At 34.5% G+C, this 21,831-nt stretch overlaps 1 protein-coding gene across 1 annotated transcript in view; it reads right to left on the minus strand.

Moving 5' to 3' along the window:
• Window positions 1–21,831, minus strand: part of COG6 (component of oligomeric golgi complex 6) — an 89,414-nt gene that overhangs the window by 14,421 nt on the left and 53,162 nt on the right. Inside the window, exons 14-18 of the mRNA XM_021678311.1 lie at window positions 9,101–9,232; window positions 8,595–8,762; window positions 5,759–5,866; window positions 3,974–4,027; window positions 1,145–1,224 (exon numbers count right to left, since the gene is read on the minus strand). Of these exons, the coding sequence (XP_021533986.1) occupies window positions 1,145–1,224; window positions 3,974–4,027; window positions 5,759–5,866; window positions 8,595–8,762; window positions 9,101–9,232 (542 nt within the window). The remainder of the gene's footprint in view (window positions 1–1,144; window positions 1,225–3,973; window positions 4,028–5,758; window positions 5,867–8,594; window positions 8,763–9,100; window positions 9,233–21,831) is intronic.

Below are 21,831 nucleotides of genomic sequence, written 5' to 3' on the forward strand. Positions count from 1 at the left end.
ATAAATATCTGTTCACATGTCTAAATGACCCAACAGACTATAATCTCCATGAAGACAGTGCAAATGTCTTTTAAATCTTAATCCTTGGTGCCTGTTATGTAGAAAGCATTTAATACACAACTGGGTGAATGGAAAGAAAAAAAAAAACGTATAGAGTTGTCTAATTTCCTACTTTTAGAAAATTTAAATTTGTCGGGGCGCCTGGGTGGCTCAGATGGTTAAGCGTCTGCCTTCAGCTCAGGTCATGATCCCAGGGTCCTGGGATCGAGCCCCACGTCGGGCTCCCTGCTCAGCGGGGAGCCTGCTTCTCCCCTGCTCATGCTCGCTCTCTCTCTGTATCTCTCTGTCTCAAATGAATAAATAAAATCTTTAAAAAAAAAAAAAAAAAAAAAGAAAATTTAAATTTGTCAATATTTTCCTTGTAATTGGGGCGCCTGGGTGGCTCAGTTGGTTAAGCAACTGCCTTCGGCTCAGGTCATGATCCTGGAGTCCCGGGATCGAGTCCCACATCGGGCTCCCTGCTCAGCAGGGAGTCTGCTTCTCCCTCTGACCCTCCTCCCTCTCATGCTCTCTGTCTCTCATTGTCTCTCTCGCAAATAAAAAAAAAATAAATAAAATCTTAAAAAAAAAAAAAAAATTTTCCTTGTAATCAAGAAAGTCAGACATAATGATCTGTTTCTTATGTGATATTCTAAGATTTTAATGTATAGTTCTTTGTCTTGAACACATTCCTGATAAATACGTGATATTGAACAATTAAAAATATATCTACAGATCCAAAATAGTCCATAAAGTAGTTCATCTGCACTGTGCAATTAATATATTATTGATCCCCCATGACATTTTCAATGTCATTGTGACATGTTAGTTAATATAAGGGAATTTGGTATTATGGCTTTACACATCCAATTATATTCACATTAATTTTATAAACCACTCACTAAATAGAGATTTTGGAGCTGTATACACGCAAGCAATAAGTATGAACAGAGTCAGGTCAGATCTCCTAGGGGACCTCAGGCATAAAACTAAAGATCTTCAATGGTAAATCTATTCTGAAAATAAATTTTTTCTAAGAAATGTGCTTGGTATTTTTAAAAATATATGAATCTTCACCAACTAGTTGCAACCAAAAAATACTTACTTCACTGTGGTACTTAGAAGAAAGTTCAGCTGTGGCATCAGCAAGCTGTCTGGGGCTGAGAGGTAACGATCAAACTGAACCTACATGAAACAGAGAAAGAGCAAAACATAAAGTGCATATATTTGCTAGTAGACATCTCAAATACAACCATCACTTATAAGGGTTAAATCTTAGCAAATATACTATGGTACAAATAATGAGTTCTTTGTGATCAAAATGAGATATTGCTTCAACATTCTAACTAAAATTCCCTAAAGTGTCAACTTCTTAATGTAGTCAGTATCAGCAATAACTACTTTTAAAATTCTGAATCCAAGTCATTCATCTTAATTTCCTTCACCAAACTTTTGAGTAACAATATTAACAAGAAAGGTCATCAGATTTCAAGTCTACCTTACTTTCTTAAATCCACTGTATTTGTTAATTGTTAATTTACCTATTCATTCAACTAATATTTATTGAGTACCTACTATTAGGAAGGTACTGTATTAGGTAAAGTGTGTATAATGGTGAGCAAAAGAGGCCAGACCCTAACTTCACAGAGCTTATGATCTACTGAGAAAGGTAGTAGACAAATAATAATGTAAATAAATATATAATTACAAATTGTGTTAGATGCCATGAAGGAAAACACCAAAGTACTATAAAAGTGTAAATCAGGAGGCTGGACCTAGTTTCTGTGTTTGGCAAAAGAATCTGAGGAAAGGACATGTGAAGTGAGATCTTAAGAGATGAACAGGGATTAAGTAAGAGAGTATATAGTAGGGGCTCAGGGGGTAGCATGGATAGGATAGCATGGATGAAGGCTTGAGGTGAGAAAGAGAATGGCTAACAGAGATTGGTTCATGTAGGTCTCCTACACTTTTTTAAAGGATTTTAATTCTTATTGGTAAAAGCATTTAGGAAACCATTGAAGGAGGGGAATAATCTGATTTAAGTTTTAAGAAGCTACATCTGGCTACAGCAAGAAGGAGGGAAGGTTGTAATGGTAGATGCAAGGATACCAAATAGGTGGCTATTGAAGCATCTTAGACCACAAGGACAGTAACATGGTAGATAGAAGAGGAGATATTTGAGAGAACTGGATAGTAAAACCATCAGCATTTGGTTAGTGACAAGGTGGAAGGGCTGACTCCCAGATCTGGATCTGTGTAATTTAATTCACAGCATTATCACAATTCATAACTGTATTCTTCTCACATTTATTTAGTTGTGCAACAGCTACACTCCTTACTAGATCACGTCTATTTTCATCCCAATTCTTAGCAGGATGCCTAGGAAACAGCAGATAATGTTGAAATGATAATGGACAAATGCTCTTACCACTTTCTGTGTTGGGAAACATGGAAAAGGACCTGGGGGTGGGGCAGGAAAGACTCAGAAGAGTTCAATTCTGGGATATGCTGAACTGAAGTGCCCTGAAGCAATTCAAGTGAAGGCAACAGACAGTTATATATAGAATGATGGACCACACACAAAACAAGTTTAAGAAGAAGCACAAAATAATTTGTAATGGGGTTTAAATATATTTTGTGGGTTTATATTATGGACTGGATATGTGTTGGTGGGAGAGAGAGAGAGGGAGGAAATACATTTATTGATTACTAACTAAGGTTACTGATCTTTGTAATGTGTAGACTTATGTCCTCGTTTGGGAGGGGGGTGGAATACCTTGAAGTGGGACTACTGGGTAGTATGGTGAGTGTATATTTAACTTTCTAAGACACTTATCTTTTTTAATTAATCTAAAATTTATTCATTTTTATTTATTTTTAAACTTTTTAGAATAAAATCTTCGTATTTTTATAGTTTTTACTGTGATGTTTGATGAACAGAAGTTATAACTATTACTTCTATGTGTATATATATTCTTTTATCATGACATAATATTCCTTATTTATCTTATTTAGTGTTTTTAAAATCTATCATCTAATATTAATATTGTTGGCTCTGCATTCTTTGCATTGTTAGGTATCTTGTGGGCTTATCCCTTTCATATAATTTAGCTCTGTAAGATGATAGGTAACAAAGCCTTGGTATCAAAAGTAATCCAGGAGAACTGTGTACTAAAGTCAAGCCATTGTGGTGAGTATTTAAATACTTAGGATAGGATAGGCAGTGTAGTAGTTCAGAGTGTCAGTACTAGGTTGAATGGGTTTGTTCAGAGGATTAGAGTTAATATATGAAAAACACTAGCATGCTCAATAAATGCTAAAGACACTGTTGTTATTACTGCTGCTAGTGTATTATTACAAAGCTTCCAAACAAGATCACCCTATGTTGGCTAAACGAGTGTCATATGACTAGTGGATATACACACATGCCAAGTATATACGTAAGACGTGGAAACATGCTACAAGAAGTGGCGCTCACAGACGTGCAGGCAAGCTCCCCACTTGAAAAGAAGGAAATAAAGTGGAGTATGAGGAGTCTCACACTCAAGAGTAATATGTTATTTTAAGACTGGAGTCCAATTTCAGTTATCACCTCAGGAAGAAATCAAGAACTATAAGCCAAAGATCACTAACAGTAGGAAGTCTTCAATGATATATAGCCTAACAACTTTTCATCTGTCATTCCTGTTTCTCCATTACGTTAGAAGTAAGACTCTGAAAATCAAGAAAACCTAAACAGGAATGATGAGGAGTTAGGGTAGAGTGGAATATTACTACAAACGTATGTCTTGGTCAGACCTTAGTTAAAGGAAACATTTTTATCGCACCCAATGTGAATGTAGTATATCAAGAGATAAAAATTACCACCCAGGACAAAATTAATAATAATCAGTATAGAGGAAACCTATGTCGAAATGCTTTACTATTCACTTACCATTGCAGCCTTCAGTGCCACAGAATCTAGGTTGGGCAAATTAGCTAAAGAGCCCTAAAAAACAAAACAAAACGGCAAAAACAAGATGTAAAAAAAGGTGCTATAGTTTCAGTTCATTTACGAAATATAGTCTATTAATAGATTCCCCAAATTTGGAAATTCAGCTCCTTTCCAAAGAACTCAAGTGTCATCTCTTCAACCTCAACTACAGCAGGTTCTATGACTTGATCATTTTTTTTTTTTTTTTTGAGAGAGAGCGCGAGCAGGGGAGGAGGAGAGGGAGAAACATAGGGAGAAGCAGGCTCCCCGCTGAGCAGGGAGCCCGATGCGGGGCTCGATCCCAGGACCCCGAGATCATGACCTGAGCTGAAGGCAGACGCCCAACCGACCGAGCCACCCAGGTGCCCCCTGGATCATTTTTATGTAACTAGCACGAAGGCACGCAATCATATTTGTTGGAGGGAGTGACAAACACAAGTTTATTAACAATGGGAATACCAGGACATTTCAGATTTACATATAAGTAAGGCAAAACGCAAGGAAGCACTTAGAAAATGTCAGTAAATCATGGAGGCTTGAAGTTGCACTCTGACAACTTTAGGTAGTATAAAACAGCAGCAGAACTGATTCCTCTTTGGTAGAAATTTGCTTGCTGCTTTATCAGAATAAAGCATTTGGAACTGGTGATTTTTGAAAGCCTCATTTAAAAGTTCCTGGACTATAAAATATTCTTCATGTTAATGCCATTTAAATGAGTTCTCTGCTTTTTATTTTATTTTTTTAAATTTTATTTTATTATGTTATGTTAATCACCATACATTACATCATTAGTTTTTGATGTAGTGTTCCATGATTCATTGTTTACGTATAACACCCAGTGCTCCATGCAGAACGTGCCCTCTTTAATACCCATCACCAGGCTAACTCATCCCCCCACTCCCCTCCCCTCTAGAAGGCTCAGTTTGTTTCTCAGAGTCCATAGTCTCTCATGGTTCATCTCCCCCTCCGACTTCCCCCCTTCATTTTTCCCTTCCTACTGTCTTTTTTTTTTTTTTTTTTAACATATAATGTATTATTTGTTTCAGAGGTACAGGTCTGTGATTCAACAGTCTTACACAATTCACAGCACTCACCATAGCACATACCCTCCCCGATGTCAATCACCCAGCACCGCCCCCCCCATCCCTCCCATCAGAGTTCTCTGCTTTTTAAAGAAAGATCCTGACATAGGTTTCTCGGGTTCCTCCATTCCCTTCTCTATTTCCACTGGAGTTTTATAGCTTAACAAGATTTTATGCTGGCCTCAAAGTATTTACCTTTCCAAAGTAATAGACCAAGATTCACTAAGTTAAAAAGGGGACGACTGCATTTACACAGTCATCTATGCATTCAATTAACTGATAGTGATATAGGACTCTGGAAAATTTATCAGTATGAATATCCTTTATACATTTTATAATACTAAGTTTTTTTTTTTCATTATTTTTAACCAAAATTATCATAGTAAAAAGGACAGTTAATATTTGGGGGCACTCTACTACATCTCAGGTAGTCATCTAGGAACTGTACATGTATTTTCTCACTTTATCTTCAGAGCAACCCTATGATACAGATATTAATATCACCCCAATTCCACAGATGAGGAAATAGACACAGAGAGATAAGTCACTTTCCCAGTGAAAAACAGCATTAAGTGGCAGAGCCAAGATTCAAACTAGAGTCTAGCTCTAGAACTACCATGCTCTAAATGGGCATTTCTCTAATTAGGATCTCCCGTGTGCTTACCTGTTCAGGCTTATGTTGCTGTACGGTGTTATAGATAGAACTCAAGCCTGCTCTAGTTAAAACGTAAGAAGCTTGCTCATTTATAAGTGTGTCCAAATGTGCTTCAATCTAAAATAAAACACAACAGAAAGAAAATATTTTAAAAGAGGAATAGGACTGATGAGAGTAGAAGTAGACCACCCTGGAGTGAGCTCTTCATCAGGGACTTGCTCCTTGCAGTGGCTATGAGGCCAGACCATGAGGCACAGGAGCTGCTTCTGTGACAAAAGCTTTTCCTTCCCCAAAGAGGAAGTCCTTCTACAAAAGGGAGAGAAAATCTCACTTTAAAAATGATAACTAAAGAGGACTCCAGGACTAGCCACTAGTCAAAAAATCTGAGTTGCCTGTCAGCTCTTTTAAAAGATGGCACTAAGCAAAACACAAACAAAAAACAAGAAACACTAAAAAATAACAACAGTGTAAAATAAAATATTTAGGAAGACTTCTGGGAAGATGAAGGCCTTATGTTCCTGACCTCCACATTCCCTTACCCTCCCAACTTATTGGACTGACTCAACCAATCAAATGTGCCGTCTGGAGAAGCAGGTTTGTTATAATTAGGGGAGAGCTGAGGACTCAGCAGGAGGTTGGGCAAAGATTTCAGGTTTAGGAACTGCCCATGAAGATGTGAACTAGCAGATGTGAGTTGTATATGCTCACCCACTTTGTATTATCTTTGAGGAAGCCATCCAATGCAATGGGGGCAGAATCCACACAAATGGACTACCCTGATGGGTTGAAGTATCCCCTAGTGGGAAGAAATCTGCTGCTCCCTTACTTTTACCAGTACAGGCCCGAGAGTTTGGGAGTCTTCCATCTTTTCCTGACCAGGGAGTTCCCTCAGTTTTACCAGTTTGTTTGCCCATGGCACAGTATACTAACTGTGCTCTTAATATCCGAATGCTTGCCGTTGTCCAAGTAAACTCCAATAGCTGAGCCCTTCCCTCTTAAAAAACTTAAACTAACTTAAAAGAGGTGAATATGTTCTAAGAGAAAACCCATCTGAATAATTAGAACAAATATCTTTTCCGGAGGCAACTCTATTAAAAGACACAGAATACTTTAATTTTTTTTTTTTAAGTGAATGTCCAAGAAAGTACAATTAGAGCCCTTAAGTCACTAGACTTACTGGAAATCAAAGAAAAACAAGATGTGCAAATATAAACACTTAATGAAAGAGTTACTGCTAAGAACCAAATGAGTATCTGAAGAAGAACAGAAGAAAAGTAATACAGTAACATCAAAGAAAGATTAAATTAAAGAGATATAAAAAGAAATTAGAAGAGAGATTCTGGAGATAAAACCAACTAAGGGCAGGAGCTTCAGAATATAAAAAGTAACAGATGGAAAAGTGATAATTAATTAGATAGTAAAAAACTTTATTGAGCAAAAGAAAGGGTTGAATCTTCAGACTGAAATGGCTCTGCAAAATCCAAATGGAAATAACAGAAAAAGAGACATACCAAAAAATATCCTGAGGAAATATCTGAACTCAAAGGAAAATCCGTACAAGCTTCCAGATGGACAGAAAAAGTCACCACAAAGAAAAGAGAATCAGACTAGCCTGAACGCCTTACTTGAAACACTGGAAGAAGGCAAGTAAGAGTGGAAGAACATTAATAGACTACTGATAGAAAAACTCTGAAAATCAAGAATCTTTTTTACTCCACAAGGTGAACTTTCTTTGGAGGGCCTAAATAAACCACATCTTCCAGTATCTGCATCATTGTACAGTCCTCTCTCACACTGACTCTGGGCTGGCCCATGCAACAAGCATTGGCCAACAGCCAATCAGCAAGCATGGAGTAAGTACAGGCTGCCTAGGCACTTACACAGTGGGGCTTATCCCCTTGGAATGCAAAACATGACCACGGAATAGTTAAGAAACACAGATAATTGGGGATAAAAGAGATTGATGAACACCTGATATATCTGAACTTCTTGATAAAAGATTTAGACAAATGGTAGAGTTTGGGGGTTGAATTAGTGATAAATACAGTAAAAACCAATGAATTAAAAAAAAAGAATTTTATTAATTCCACAAAAAAAGAGTTATGTAAGGAAGGAAAATTAATCATACTTCATTATATTTCTTTTAAAAGAAGGAATTAGAAATTAGAAAATATCACAAGTTTAGATATATCAAAACTTATTCCTTAGAAACCCCTAAAACTTTACAAATGAATTTTTACCATAGCCACTGCCAAATTACTTATATACTTGTAATAACACAGAACATTCAGAGTTTTTTCTTAAAAACATTATATTTACCAAAATCCACTATTTCAAAATCAGAAGCCAAGTATCTGGTAAATTTTATAAATGGCTTTGTTTTAGCCACTTTACAAACTCTTAAGCGATACCATTTGGCTTATAGGACTAGAGTCACCGGTATAACAAACTGTAATGTTTTGCCTAACACTGGTTTACACATAGATAAAAATATATCTGTCCTCTGTAACACCTTCTGCACTAGCTAGAAAGCTTGAAAAATATAGCATATTATTCACAGTTCAGAAACTGAAATCTGCATACAGAATAACTGTTCCAATCAATAAGAAAAGCTTCATTCCATCATCACAAACTATGGTTTGAATAAAATGTCGTATTTATTATATATTCTAGCTTCCCCAAACAAATCCAAACTACCGAGTGTGTGTGTATGGACTTCCATCAGATTATACCAAAGGATTTATAGAAAGTAGGTCACTGAAATTGGATTAAAGCCAGTAACTGAGATCGTATACAGAAAAAAAGGCTCCATCACAGTGAGCTGTCATCTTATGGTAAAATTTACCTGAAACTGTAGCATTTCTAGACGTCTGTCAGTGAACTCAAACAGAGCTAGTGTTGTCTTCATCATATATAGTGAATTGACCATGAAAGTGGCCATGTCAGCTGTGCCTAAATTGCTGGCAGATACAGTACACATTTGGAGGAGAGGATCCAAGACACATGATAAAACCTTTAAATGAAAAATAAAATGAAATTTATTTTTTATTCCCCAATCAGTGATACAGGCCTGGGTGAACAGTACTTCAGAACGAATATCAAACTAACTGGAAGGGGGCCAACTTACAGAAGTACATTTTAAAAAGATTAAATGGTGCAGTAGTCATAATGTTTTCTACAATGAGCATCACTGAATAAAATACTTTTCAAATTAAAGAGAGCTGGCTTAATATTTGAAGGAAAAATCAATGAGAAGGATTGTTAAAATGTATGGGTTATAAAATGCCAGAATTTCAACAGAATGTATAATAGGGAGCAATAAGTAATTGTTAAAAATGATTTATAACATACTTGCACAAAGTCAGCTTGACGGGCATCTAATGGTACGACTGAAGAATCGTGAGATGCCAAAACTTCACGCAACAACATTAGTGTCTGATTTAATGCAGAACTTGGTCCAAGATCAGGTGGTGGGAGTTCAACCTAAAATAAAGGGTGGTTCATCCACTGCGTACATTTTTCCACTAAATTTTAATGTATAAATAAATGCAATTCATAGTAAAATAATACATATAAAAGATGTAAAGCTTTGACATATTATAAAACCTATAATTTATCAGTAGCTTATACTAATAAGCATAGGAAGTGACACAGAAGTTTTTTGTTATATTATTACAGAATATATTCTTCTCATAGCAGTGTAGAATTTGTACTTCCAAAATTCAAAAAATTATAAGAAAACTTAGTGGTCTTTGAATTGTAGAATTATATTTTTATACAAACTTGAAATGGATTACTGTTTTTTTTTTAGCCCAAGTCATAAGAAAAAGACAATCCAGAAACCACCACTCCCCCAACAGTAACATAACTGAGAATCGTCATCCACCCCAGGCCCAAATCTCAGAGATTTTGGTTCAATATGCATAGGTTTGGGGCCTAGGAATCTATCTTTCAATAAGCACCACAGGCGATTTTCAAGGGATTGGTGTATGGGCTACACACTTCACAAAAATGCAGTACACACTGTATTCTACACAGTATAACACTGCCACTAAAATCTTAAGAACTCAAGTTAAAGATTAGTTTTACATTTTAGATTACCATTTACTAGTTGTGTGGTCCTGGGTAAGCTCTTTAACTTCTCAGAGCTTCAGAGAGATTCTGTAAGGACTAAGTTGGATTGTTGCATCTAAACTACTGGTAGAGTACTAGGCACTTAGTAACTGGAAAGTATGCCAAGTTCATTATCCCTACTTGCCAGCATCATGATATCCAAAAAGACGTCCCTGTGAATTTTTTAAAACACATTTTTCTGAGTACCTATAATATTAATATAGACAGATTTTGTTTTATTTATAAAATCTCATACTTAGAAGTCCATGTAAGAGACTATAGCCTTGTGTCAGATAGAAAGGTGTAAGAATTTATAAATATCTGGATTTATGTTAAGAATGTTTTATATAGAAAAGTTAATACATAAGTGACATCAGCAGAAATGGTGAAGTATGGACCTCTGAAAATCCTCCCCTCCTTCACAAAAGCAACAAAACCAAAAAATATAAGACATGCAAAGAAACAAAAAAATATGGTCCATGCACAGAAAAAAAAAAGTCAATAGGAACTTTCCCTGAGGAAGCCCAAACATTGGAGTTACTACTCAAAAACTTTAAATCAGCTATTTTAAATATGTTCAAAAAACTAAAGGAAACCATGTTAGTGAACTAAAGTATGAAAACAGTGTCTCATCAAATAGAGAACATCAATAAAGAGATAGAAATGATAAAAAAAAGTAACCAAATGGAAATTCTGTAGTTGAAAATCTCTAAAATGAAAAATTCACTATAGGGATTCAATGGCACATTTGAGTAGGCAGAATAAATGATCACTGAACTTGAAGATAGGCCAATTAAAGTTATCCAGTCTGCAGAATTGGAAGAAAAAAAAATGAAAGAAAGTTCACAGAGCTTCAGATACCTACGGAACACCATCAACGTAAGCACAATGGGGATCTTAGAAGAGAGGAGTGCAGAAAGAATATTTGAAGAAATAATGACAAAGACTTCACAAATGTGATTAAGACAAAACATTAATCTAAACATTCAATAAGCTCACAAACTCCACACAGAATAAACTTAAATAGATCCACACTAAGACACATCACAATCAAACTGTCAAAAGACAGAGAATTTGAAAGTAGGAGAGAAGTAACTGATTATGACAAAGGAAGCTCATAAGATTAACAGCTGATTTCTCATCAGAAAACATGGAGGCCAGAAGCCACTGGATGGCAAAGTCGAGGGCTGAAAGACTATCAACAAAAGATTTCTATATTCAGTAAAACTATCCTTCAAGAATAGTTGATGGAGAAATTGACATTCCCAAGAAACAAAAACAAAAACTGTTCACTAGGAAACCTGTTCCATGAGAAATATGGGAAATCCTTCAGGCTAAAGTACAGGGACACTAGAGATAACTTAAATTCATATGAAGAAATAAAGAACACCAGTAAAGGTTCTGACATAGATAAATACAAGACAGTATTAATATACTTTCCATTTGTAATTCCTTTTTTCCCTTATTTACAAGACAACTGCATGAAGCACTGCCACTAAAATCTTAAGAACTCAAGTTAAAGATTAGTTTTACATTTTAGATTACCATTTACTAGTTGTGTGGTCCTAATTATAATTCCATGTTAATGAGCACATTAATGTAGAAAGATGTAATTTGTAATAATAATAGTGTAAAGGAAGAGGAAAACTAGGCTATGTAGGAGTAAAGCTTTCATGTGCTATTGAACGTAAGTTGGTATTAACCTGAACTGTTATAAATTAAGATGTTAATTGTAATTCCCATGGCACCACTAAGAAACTAACTACACACACAAACTTTCACTCACATATATTTAAATAAATAGTAAGGGAATTAAAGTAGTATACTAGAAAATATTAACACAAAAAAAGGCAATAATAGAGGGACAGAGGAACAAAAACAGTTAAGACATACAAGAATAGCGAAATGGTACTACTTTATCAGCAATTAAATTAAATGTAAATGGATTAGACATGCCATCTAAAAAGCAGAGTGGCAGACGGATTTTGTAAAAAGAATAATCCTACTATCTATATGCTGTCTTCAAAGAAACACTTTAGATTTAAAGACACAAAAAGGTTGAAAGTGAAAGGATGGGAAATGATAAACCTTGCATACAAAAACCAAAAGAGTTACAGCAGCTATACTGATTTCAGACAAAATAAACTCTGAGAAGTTGTTACTAGAAACAAAGAAGGGTATTTTATAATGTTATTAAGAAGACATGACAATTACAAACATGTGTGCATTTAACAACAGAGCCCCAAATACATGAAGCCAAGATTGAAGCCAAAATTGAAGGAAAAGTATCTCTCATGGCAAATATTTCAAGTTTCACATCTCTTTCAGTTTTATTTCTTTTTTTGTATTAAATTCAAATTGAATTAAGAAAGACTCCAGAATACGAAGTCATCTCCTATAAAAGTATTTTCTATTCATTCATCCAATTTAAAAAGATATATAAAATGTTAAACTGATGGCAATGAGGGGCACCTGGGTGGCTCAGGCAGTTAAGTGTCTGCCTTCGGATCAAGTCATGATCCCAGGGTGCTGGGACTGAGCCCCACATTGGGGTCCCTGCTCAGCAGGGAACCTGCTTCTCCCTCTACCACTCCCCCTGCTTGTGCTCTCTGTCAAATAAATAAAATCTTAAAAAAAACTGATGGCAATGATGGTTATTTAAAACTATTTCTAAATGAAGGAATTTTTAAAAACTTTCATCTTTGTGTTTTTCTGCATGGTTTGAATCCTTATCATGAATTTATGCATATCAATTTTACAAAAATAGAGCAATCTATCACCCAAACTGAATGAAACATGTCAACCTGTTAATAGCAATTAATTCAGGATTAACAAGGGATGGATGACCATGATTTAGTTCTTTGTGTTTTCAAATGTTTTAAACTAAATTTGTTATTAAAATGTACTTAAAATTTTGGAAATTTTAATTAGAATATACAGGTATTACATATACATGCATGCATATACATAAGTAATATAAAATGCACAGAAGCTAGTCAAATAAAAAATGACTCAGGAATCTTTAGATAAGTATAAATCAGTAAGATTTGCCAGCACTCTAACAGCTTTAATACAGAAATAGGCAGCTATATAAACCAGAGAAATTTGTGTGTGTATGTGTGTGTGTGTGTGTGTGTCAGTTTCCCAAAACCTTTCATAAAAAGAAAAAATAATAATCAAGAATTAACAAATCCTCCAGGGAAGCTTCAGTACAGCTACATACACTGTATGATTAAGACCCTAATGTTTAATGTGCAATTTTCTAAGTTATAAACAATAGTATCATTTGGAAACAAACAAACAAAAACCTTAAAGATTATCTTTCAAAAATTCATAGTTTTTCAATTGCCAATCAAAACAGAAGGCCGATGAGAGAAATCTTATGTACCAATAAGAGCTGATGAGAAACCTCTTTTTACCCTCTTGAATTAAAGGTCTTTAAAAGCTGTGCAAATTTAAAGCAGAAGTCATGCCTCTGTTAGCAGAGCCAATGATAAATGATACAAGTACTACTTGAACTCACTTCATTCAACAAACTGACATTCTGTGAAGCGATTTTACACACATCTATCAGATCAGCAATAGCTCAGAATCACACTTCAAAGGCAAAGTGAGAATTATGGCAGTTTCAGATAAACACGATTTATAATTTTATAATAATGTAGTAAAAATAATGGATAGAAAATTGAAAGAAGAAAAATATTTAATTAATTCAATTTAATTTCATCCAAGTGAAATGTATTTCTAATGGTTAAACTTTATATAAGATAGTGTGGTATTGGTGCAAGGACAGACAAACCAATGGGAGTAGAATAAACTTTATAAAACAAATCCACACATTTATGGTCTTGTAATTTCTGACAAAGTTTCCATTGCAATTCAGTGGGAAAGGCTTGCCTTTATAATAAATGGTGCTTGATCTACTAGATATTCAAATGGGAAAGATTTTAACCTTGACTCCTACACCTCACGGCATACTCAAAAATTAATTTGAGATGGACCAAAGACCTAAATGTAGAAGCTAAAGCAACAAAGTTTCTTAGAAAATACATGTAAGGATAACTTAATGACCTAGGGCAGGAGAAGATTAAATGACTAAAAGTTAGGATATAGGACAAAATTAAAATGAAGAACTTCTGTTCATCAAAATACACCATTAAGAGAGTGAAAACACAGGTTAAAATTGGGAGAAAATATTTGTAATGCTTATTTGTACCCAGAACACATTTTTTAAAACCCTCAGAAATCAATAAGAGAAATACAGATAATCCAATAGAAAACTGGGTAACAGACTTCAAAATACACTTCACAAAAGGGTAAGCCAGCAACCAATAAACATATGAAAAACTGTTCAACATCATTAGTCTTCAAAAAAGTACAAATCACAAATGAAATACTACCACACAATTTCCACAATGGCCAAAATTAAAAAGATTAGCAATATTGAGTACTGGAGAGGATGTAGAACAACTGAAATTCTCACACATTTCCGGTGGATTAAATTGATACAAACACTTTAAAAAATGAGTGGCAGTACCTACTAAAGCTATCAGTCCTATCACCCAGATATTCATTCCTGTATATACACATGAGAGAAATGAGAACTTACATCCATCAAAAGACATGGACAAGAATATTCATAGGAGGGCGCCTGGATGGCTCAGTTGGTTAAACGACTGCCTTCGGCTCAGGTCATGATCCTGGAGTCCCTGGATCGAGTCCCGCATCGGGCTCCCTGCTCGGCAGGGAGTCTGCTTCTCCCTCTGACCCTCCCCCCTCTCATGTGCTCTCTCTCATTCTCTCTCTCAAATAAATAAATAAAATCTTAAAAAAAAAAAAAAGAATATTCATAGGATCCTTATTGACAATACCTAAGAACTGGAAACAATCCATGGATATAGTGTCCATCAATATACTGTGGTGTATTTATATAATTGAATTATTACACAATAATTTAAAAATGAACTACTGTAGACCACATGGATGAATCTTATAGTTATGTTAAATGAAAGGAGTTAGATCCAAAAAAGTTCAATTGTATCAAGCTATTTATGTGAATTTAAATAGCACACAAAAACAGGAAATAGAAGTCAGATAGTGGTTTACCTTCGGGGTTACTGAGAAAAGGCATAAAGAAGCCTTCTGAGGTGCTGGAAATGTTTTATGTCTTGATTTGGGTGGAGATTAATAAGCACATACAAATAAAAAATTCAACTAACTGTACATTTAAGATCTGTGTACTGTCAGTTACATCTCCACTTAAAAAGAAAGTTCATTTGATATTTGTTTATATTTGTAAACACTGAGAATCAACAGTGTTTTATAAAAATATCCAAAATTCATAAACAAAGTTGCCATTAATAATTATTAATGTACAAAAGCACTTTATGAAATACAATTCATAACTTTATGTACATTTTCCAATTGATAAAGTTGAACTATAAAAAATTCACTTTTAAAAACACTTAGTCTACTGAAAATTTCACATTCCATATGTTAGAACCTCGCTTTTTAAAAAATGTATAGAGCTAAAAACTAAACAGTTATTCTTCCTGTGACTGTTCACCATGACACTTTTTATCCCTGATATAGAGAGGTGCTCTTTTTTAGAAGCACCATAAAAATTCCAAAAGCTGTTTTTAAGACATCATTCCACTGTAAACTTTAGTTCTATTCTTTCAAATACCTTCCATTTAAGGTCTTCTAATTTTCTGTTCTGTAGTTTCTTAGAAGGCCACTCACCCATCTTCTTTCAAAAATAAAAACAAAACCAGCAAACCCCAAAAAAACAAAACAAAAAAACCAAAAACACTCCTATTTTTAAACTCATTTCTTCATCTTATATATAGACTCCTTTTGCCCTATCTACATACATGTATGCTCTAGCAACTGACAATAAATAGAACTGAAGTGTTTTTTAAAACCATTTTACTGAGGTATGATTGATATAACAAACAGCTGTATTTATTTAATGTATATAATTCGATGAGTTTGGAGATCCGTATACACCCATGAAACCATCATCAAATTCTAAGCTGTAAAACATATGCATCACCTCCAAAAATTTCCTCTTGTCTTATATTTTTACTTATGGAATTAAAGTTTTTAAGTCGATAAAAATATCCACAATGAATCTTAAAATGCAAACTAACATCTGTTTGAAATAACTTCAAATAATTACAACTTTTTATTTCACATAACTTTATTTAAAATTTAAAAAGCATTTTAGCTGAAAATACTGTTTTTGTTTGTTTTTCCGAACAGAACAATCTGTAAGGAATAATGTAAAACTCAAACTATTTATCTAGAACAGCATTTCTCAAACTTTAACATGCATACGAATGAGCAGGGAATCTTGTTAAAATGCATATTCTGATTCAGTAGGTCTAGGCTAGACTAAGATTTCCGAATGTCTAAGAAGCTCAGAAGTGAGGTCCAAGCTGCTGGTCCATACACTACACTTTGAACAGTAAAAGGAGGTTCCGAACACTAACTTAATACTAGAATTTAAGTCACAATTCATTTAAAGGACCATTTAGTTTAGTTCCTCCCCCCCCAGAGATCTAGGTAAATTAACCCTATTAATTTGATTTGGGTTTCATGTTTTTTAAAGATTTATTTTATTTATTTGAGAGAGAGAAAGAGAGAGAGTGCCTACGCACACACCAGTGAGTGTGAGTGCGGGGAGGGGCAGAGGCAGAGGGAGAGGGCAAGCAGACTCCCGCTGAGCCTGGAGCCAGAGTTAGGCTAGATCCAGGACCCTGAGATCACGACCTGAGCCAAAACCAACAGTTGGACACTTAACTGACTGAGCCACCCAGGTGCCTCTGATTTGGGTTTCATTTATGACATATCATATACTTTTAAATTAGAATTGTCCTATCGCTATAGTGAAATACAGCAAAATAGTGAATATAGCAAATGTCTGTCTAGCTTAAATTGATATGAAAACACAGGTTAAAATTGGGAGAAAATATTTGTAATGCTTATTTGTACCCAGAACACATTTTTTAAAACCCTCAGAAATCAATAAGAGAAATACAGTGTGTATTACACACTGTAATACACACTGTGTATTTTGCAGCATAGATATATATAGAGTGTGTATACAGTGTGTATTACACACTGTAAATACATTGTGTATTTTGCAGCATAGATATATATAGAGAGTTCCCAACTAATGATGACTCAACGTAGAATTTTTTGACCTTACAATGGAGTAAAAGCAATATACATTTAGTAGAAACTGTACTTCAAATTTTGAATTGATTTTTTCCCCCAGGCTAACAAGCTGCAGCTCCCAGTCAGCCATGCAACCACAAGGGTAAACAACTGATAACCATTCTGTACCCATACAACCATTTTGTTTTTCACTTTCAGTACAATATTCAATAAATTGCATGAGATATTTAACACTGTAATTATGAAATAGGTTTTGTGTTAGATGATTGTGCCCAACTGCAGGCTAATGCAAATGTTCTGAACATGTTTAAGACAGGTTAGGCTAAGCTATGATGTTCTATAAGTTAGGTGTATTAAATGCATTTTCAACTTATAATATATTTAGGACATAAACCTATCATAAGTAGAGGAAGATTGTATTACCTTTAGACATTGCTAGGTTTGCAGTTATGAAAGTTTCAAGACAGCCTGATAAGGAAGGGAATATACATACTTGACTACTTAAGTGCTTCAAACTGCTTTGTTAGGGAAAATGTACAACTGTCAATAAAATGATGTCCTTGAATTTTCTTTTTTTCATGGTGAATAAAGAATTAGTTCAGAAATATGTCTTTTTAAAAGCACAGAAGGAGGGGCGCCTGGGTGGCTCAGTCCTTAAGCGTCTGCCTTCCGCTCAGGTCATGATCCCAGGGTCCTGGGATCCAGCCCCGCATGGGGCTCCCTGCTCAGCGGGAAGCCTGCTTCTCCTTCTCCCACTCCCCCTGCTTGTGTTCCCTCTCTTGCTGTGTCTCTCTCTGTCAAACAAATAAATAAAATCTTTAAAAAAAAAAAGAAGCACAGAAGGAATCATATAAAGAGTTCATTTCTGGCTATGCCTTCATTTTAAAGGTTGTTCTTCCCAAAAAATTTACTATCCACTTAAAATTTTATTAACAAAAATTTCCGCTTGGGTGCTTTGCTGATGAAGACCATTCTGAGTAAGTGTTGTTTTCTTTATAAGGCCAGAATCTTTTTAAAAGAATTGAATGATTTATGAGATGTAGAATAAGAGAAAGATATAATTAATATAAAATATGGAACATTAAAATTTAATGAAAGAAAGATAATTCTTGAAAAAAACCTGAAATGGCTGCAGATGTAAGCAACATTCAAGCTGTAAAAAGTATCATATTCCAATCTCAACTTAATGTTAAAATATCCCTAAATATAGCCCAATTCATATCTGAGAAAAACATTTCAGGGCACAATTACTGATAATGGTAACAAAAACCAAAAATAGTCAAAACCCATGCACTGCTATAAACTCACGTAACTTGTACTTAAAATATTCAAATTACAATTCCTTTCTTTCCCTGTTTATCCCCTATCCTGTTCTAGGTTTTACTTGAAAGATGCCATCCCTTATTATCCATTTTATTTTTCTATTTTATTATCCATTTTATTTTCCTATTTTCTTGCAACTTTCATTTTAACTTTATAAGAGAAATAAAACACAGAAGAACTTAGTAGTTTTTTGAGTAAAAATAAAATAAATGGGTAACCATTTGGGAAAAATAAATAAGATCCTTCCTTCCCAGCATGGACAAAAATAAACTTCAGGTAGATTAAAAATTTGATGTAAAAATGAAACCACAAAAACACCTAAGAACATGAATCTAAATAATTTTATTAAATAATCTAACATTTTCCCATTGACAGATGCTAACTTTATCACATATTAAATTCTAAGTGTATTTTCTGATTGTCCAGAGTTTTTAAGCATCACATCCTCCCAAGAGAGAAACCATATAGAAAAAACTTGAGACTTTGCTATGTAAAAATTAAAAGTAAATTTGTTAGAAAATACTACAGGCAAATTTAAAGGCAAATGATGACTTGGAGAAAGTATTTTTAATAAAAATGACAGTTGATATTCTTTACACATGTAGAAGAGAAAACAGTTAAGGCAAAACCCAGTAGAAAAATGGCAGAGGACATAAGCAATTCACAAACAGCCAATAAACATACTTTAAATGTTCATTCTCAGTAGAATCACTGAAATCCAAATAAAAAAACAGTGATACCATTTTTTGCTCATATATTGGCAAAGTTATTTTATAATATCTATTATCCATTGTCAACAAGAGCTGGCAGTTCAAGTAGGAGGAAGTATGGTAGATTTGAGGAAATAGGTAAAAGAAAGGTAAATGGGAGTCGCTGCTTAAGAACATGTAGGACTGCCATTATGGCGGGCTTTGCTGATGTTGGAAATGGTGAATTTTAGTGAATCCAGTCTGCATGGTTACAAGATTTTCTTGAGCAGTGCTCAGCAGTCAGGGTATACAAAAGAGAAATTGAAAAGCTGAATTCAGGGTGTTTTTGCAAAGGAAGGATGGTAAAATGAAAAGGGTGCAAGAGATAATAGGCTAGCAGAAAATGAAGGGAAGGAGTCATTCTTGTAACCAGTATTTATTAAGTCCCATGTGATCTGTCATACAGGAAAATTATTTTTTCCTTCTTTCTTTATTTACCTATGTAACCATCTTAACCATATGTTAAGAAACCATATGTTTGTGTGTCCAATATTAAGTGCTCACTAAATGTTGGCTATGATTTGTAAAAGGCATCATTCTGATCAGTCATTTGTTAACTGAAATATAATACACATTTTTCCCTTTTACTGAAATATATAATTAACATATATGATGATTATTCATTTTAATGTGTACAGCACTAAGATCTGACTTATATATTTTGTGAAATGATTATAATAAATTTAGTTAACATCTACCATATCATTTAGATTCAATAAAAAGACTAGAAAAAAAATTCTCGTAATGAGAACTCACAGGATTTACTCTTTTAACAACATCATACAGTAATGGTAACTACAGTCAACATGTTGCACATTATATCCCTAATACTTATTTATCTTATAGCTGCAAGTTTGTACCATTTGACCATCTTTCTCCAATTCCCCCTCCCTGCAATCCCTGCCTCTATAACCACAAGTCAGACCTCTTTTTCTGAGTTTGGTTTTTATTTTGTTTTTTGGATTTCACATTTAAGATCATACAGTGTTTGTCTTTCCCTGTTTGACATCACTTCGCATAATGCCCTCAAGGTCCATCCATGCTGTCACAAATGGCAGATTTCCTTACTTTCTTATGGCTGAATAATATTACATTGTGTGTGTGTGTGTGTGTGTGTATACCACTTATGTATCTGTTGATGAACGCTTAAGTTGTTTCCATGTCTTGGCTATTGTAAATAACGCTGCTATGAAGGGGGTGATTTTTTGGGTTAGTGTTTTCATTTCCTTTGGATATATTCCCAGAAGTGGAATTGCTGGAACATATGGTAGTTCTATTTTTAATTTTTTGCGAATCCTCCATACTGTTTTCCATAGCAGCTGTACCAATTTATGATCCCACCAACAACCATAGCAGCTATACCAATTTATGATCCCACCAACAAGAACAGAAGCATTCGTTATTTCTTGTCTTTTTGATGGTGGCCATTCTGACAGGTCTAAGGTGGTGGTATCTCATTGTGGTTTTGGGTTGCATTTCCCCATGATTAATGATGTTGAGCATCTTTTCATGTACCCACTGGCCCTTCATATATCTTCTTTGGAAAAATACATATTCATGTTCTTTGACCATTTGCTAATTAAATTGATGGCTTTTTTCTATTGAGTTGTATGAGGTTTTTTTTATACGTTTTGAATAATAACCCATTATTAGGTATATGGTTTATAAATATTTTTTCCTATTCAGTAAGTTGTCTTTTCACTTTGTTGATGGTTTCTTTTGCTGTGCAGAACTTTTTAGTTTGATGTAATCCCACTTGTTTAGTTTTGATTTTATTGCTTGTGCTTTAGGTGTCATATCCAAAAAAGTCATTGCTGAGGCCCACGTCAAGGAACTTTTTTTTTTTAAGATTTTATTTATTTATCAGAGAGAGAGAGAGCACAAACAGGGGGAGCGGTAGGCAGAGGGAGAAGCAGGCTCCCCACAGAGCAAGGAGCCCAATGCGGGTCTCAATCCCAGGACCCTGGGATCATGACCTGAGGTGAAGGCAGCCGCTTAACCGACTGAGCCACCCAGGCGTCCCAAGGAACTTTTTTCCTGTATCTTCTTCTAAAAGTTTCATGGTTTCAGGTTTCACATTTAAGTCTTTAAATTTCACTTTGAGTTAAATTTTTGTGAGTGGTATAAGACTGAGGTCAAGTTTCATTCTTTTAAACATGAGTATCTAATTTTCCCAGCACCATTTAAGATACTCTCTTTTCTCAATTGAGTATTATTGGCTCCCTTGTCAAAAATTAATGGAATGTATATACATGGGTTTATTTCTGGGATCTAGATTCTGTTTCATTGTTTCATTTCTCTGGTTTCATGCCAGTATCATATACTGCTTTAATTATTATAACTTCATAGTATAGCTTGAAATCAGTAGGTATGAAGCCTCCTGCTTTGTTCTTTCTCAGCATTACTTTGGCTTTTGGGGGGTCTTCTGTGGCTCCATATAAATTTTAGGATTTTTTTTTTTAACTTCAGTAAAAAGTGCCTTTGGAATCTTGTTAGAGATTGTGTTGAGTCCATAGATGGCTTTTGGTAGTATTTACATTTTTAACAATATTAATTCTTTCAGTTCATGAACACAGAATATCTTTATATTTATTTCTGTCTTCTTCAATTTCTTTCACCGATGTCGTAACAGTTTTCAGAGTAGAGATCTTTTCCCTTCTTGGTTAAATTTATTCCCAAGAATTTCATTGTTTTTGATGCTATTGTAATGGGATT

Source organism: Neomonachus schauinslandi, chromosome 3 (genome assembly GCF_002201575.2).
Source record: "Neomonachus schauinslandi chromosome 3, ASM220157v2, whole genome shotgun sequence".
NCBI classification, from domain to species: Eukaryota; Metazoa; Chordata; class Mammalia; order Carnivora; family Phocidae; genus Neomonachus; species Neomonachus schauinslandi.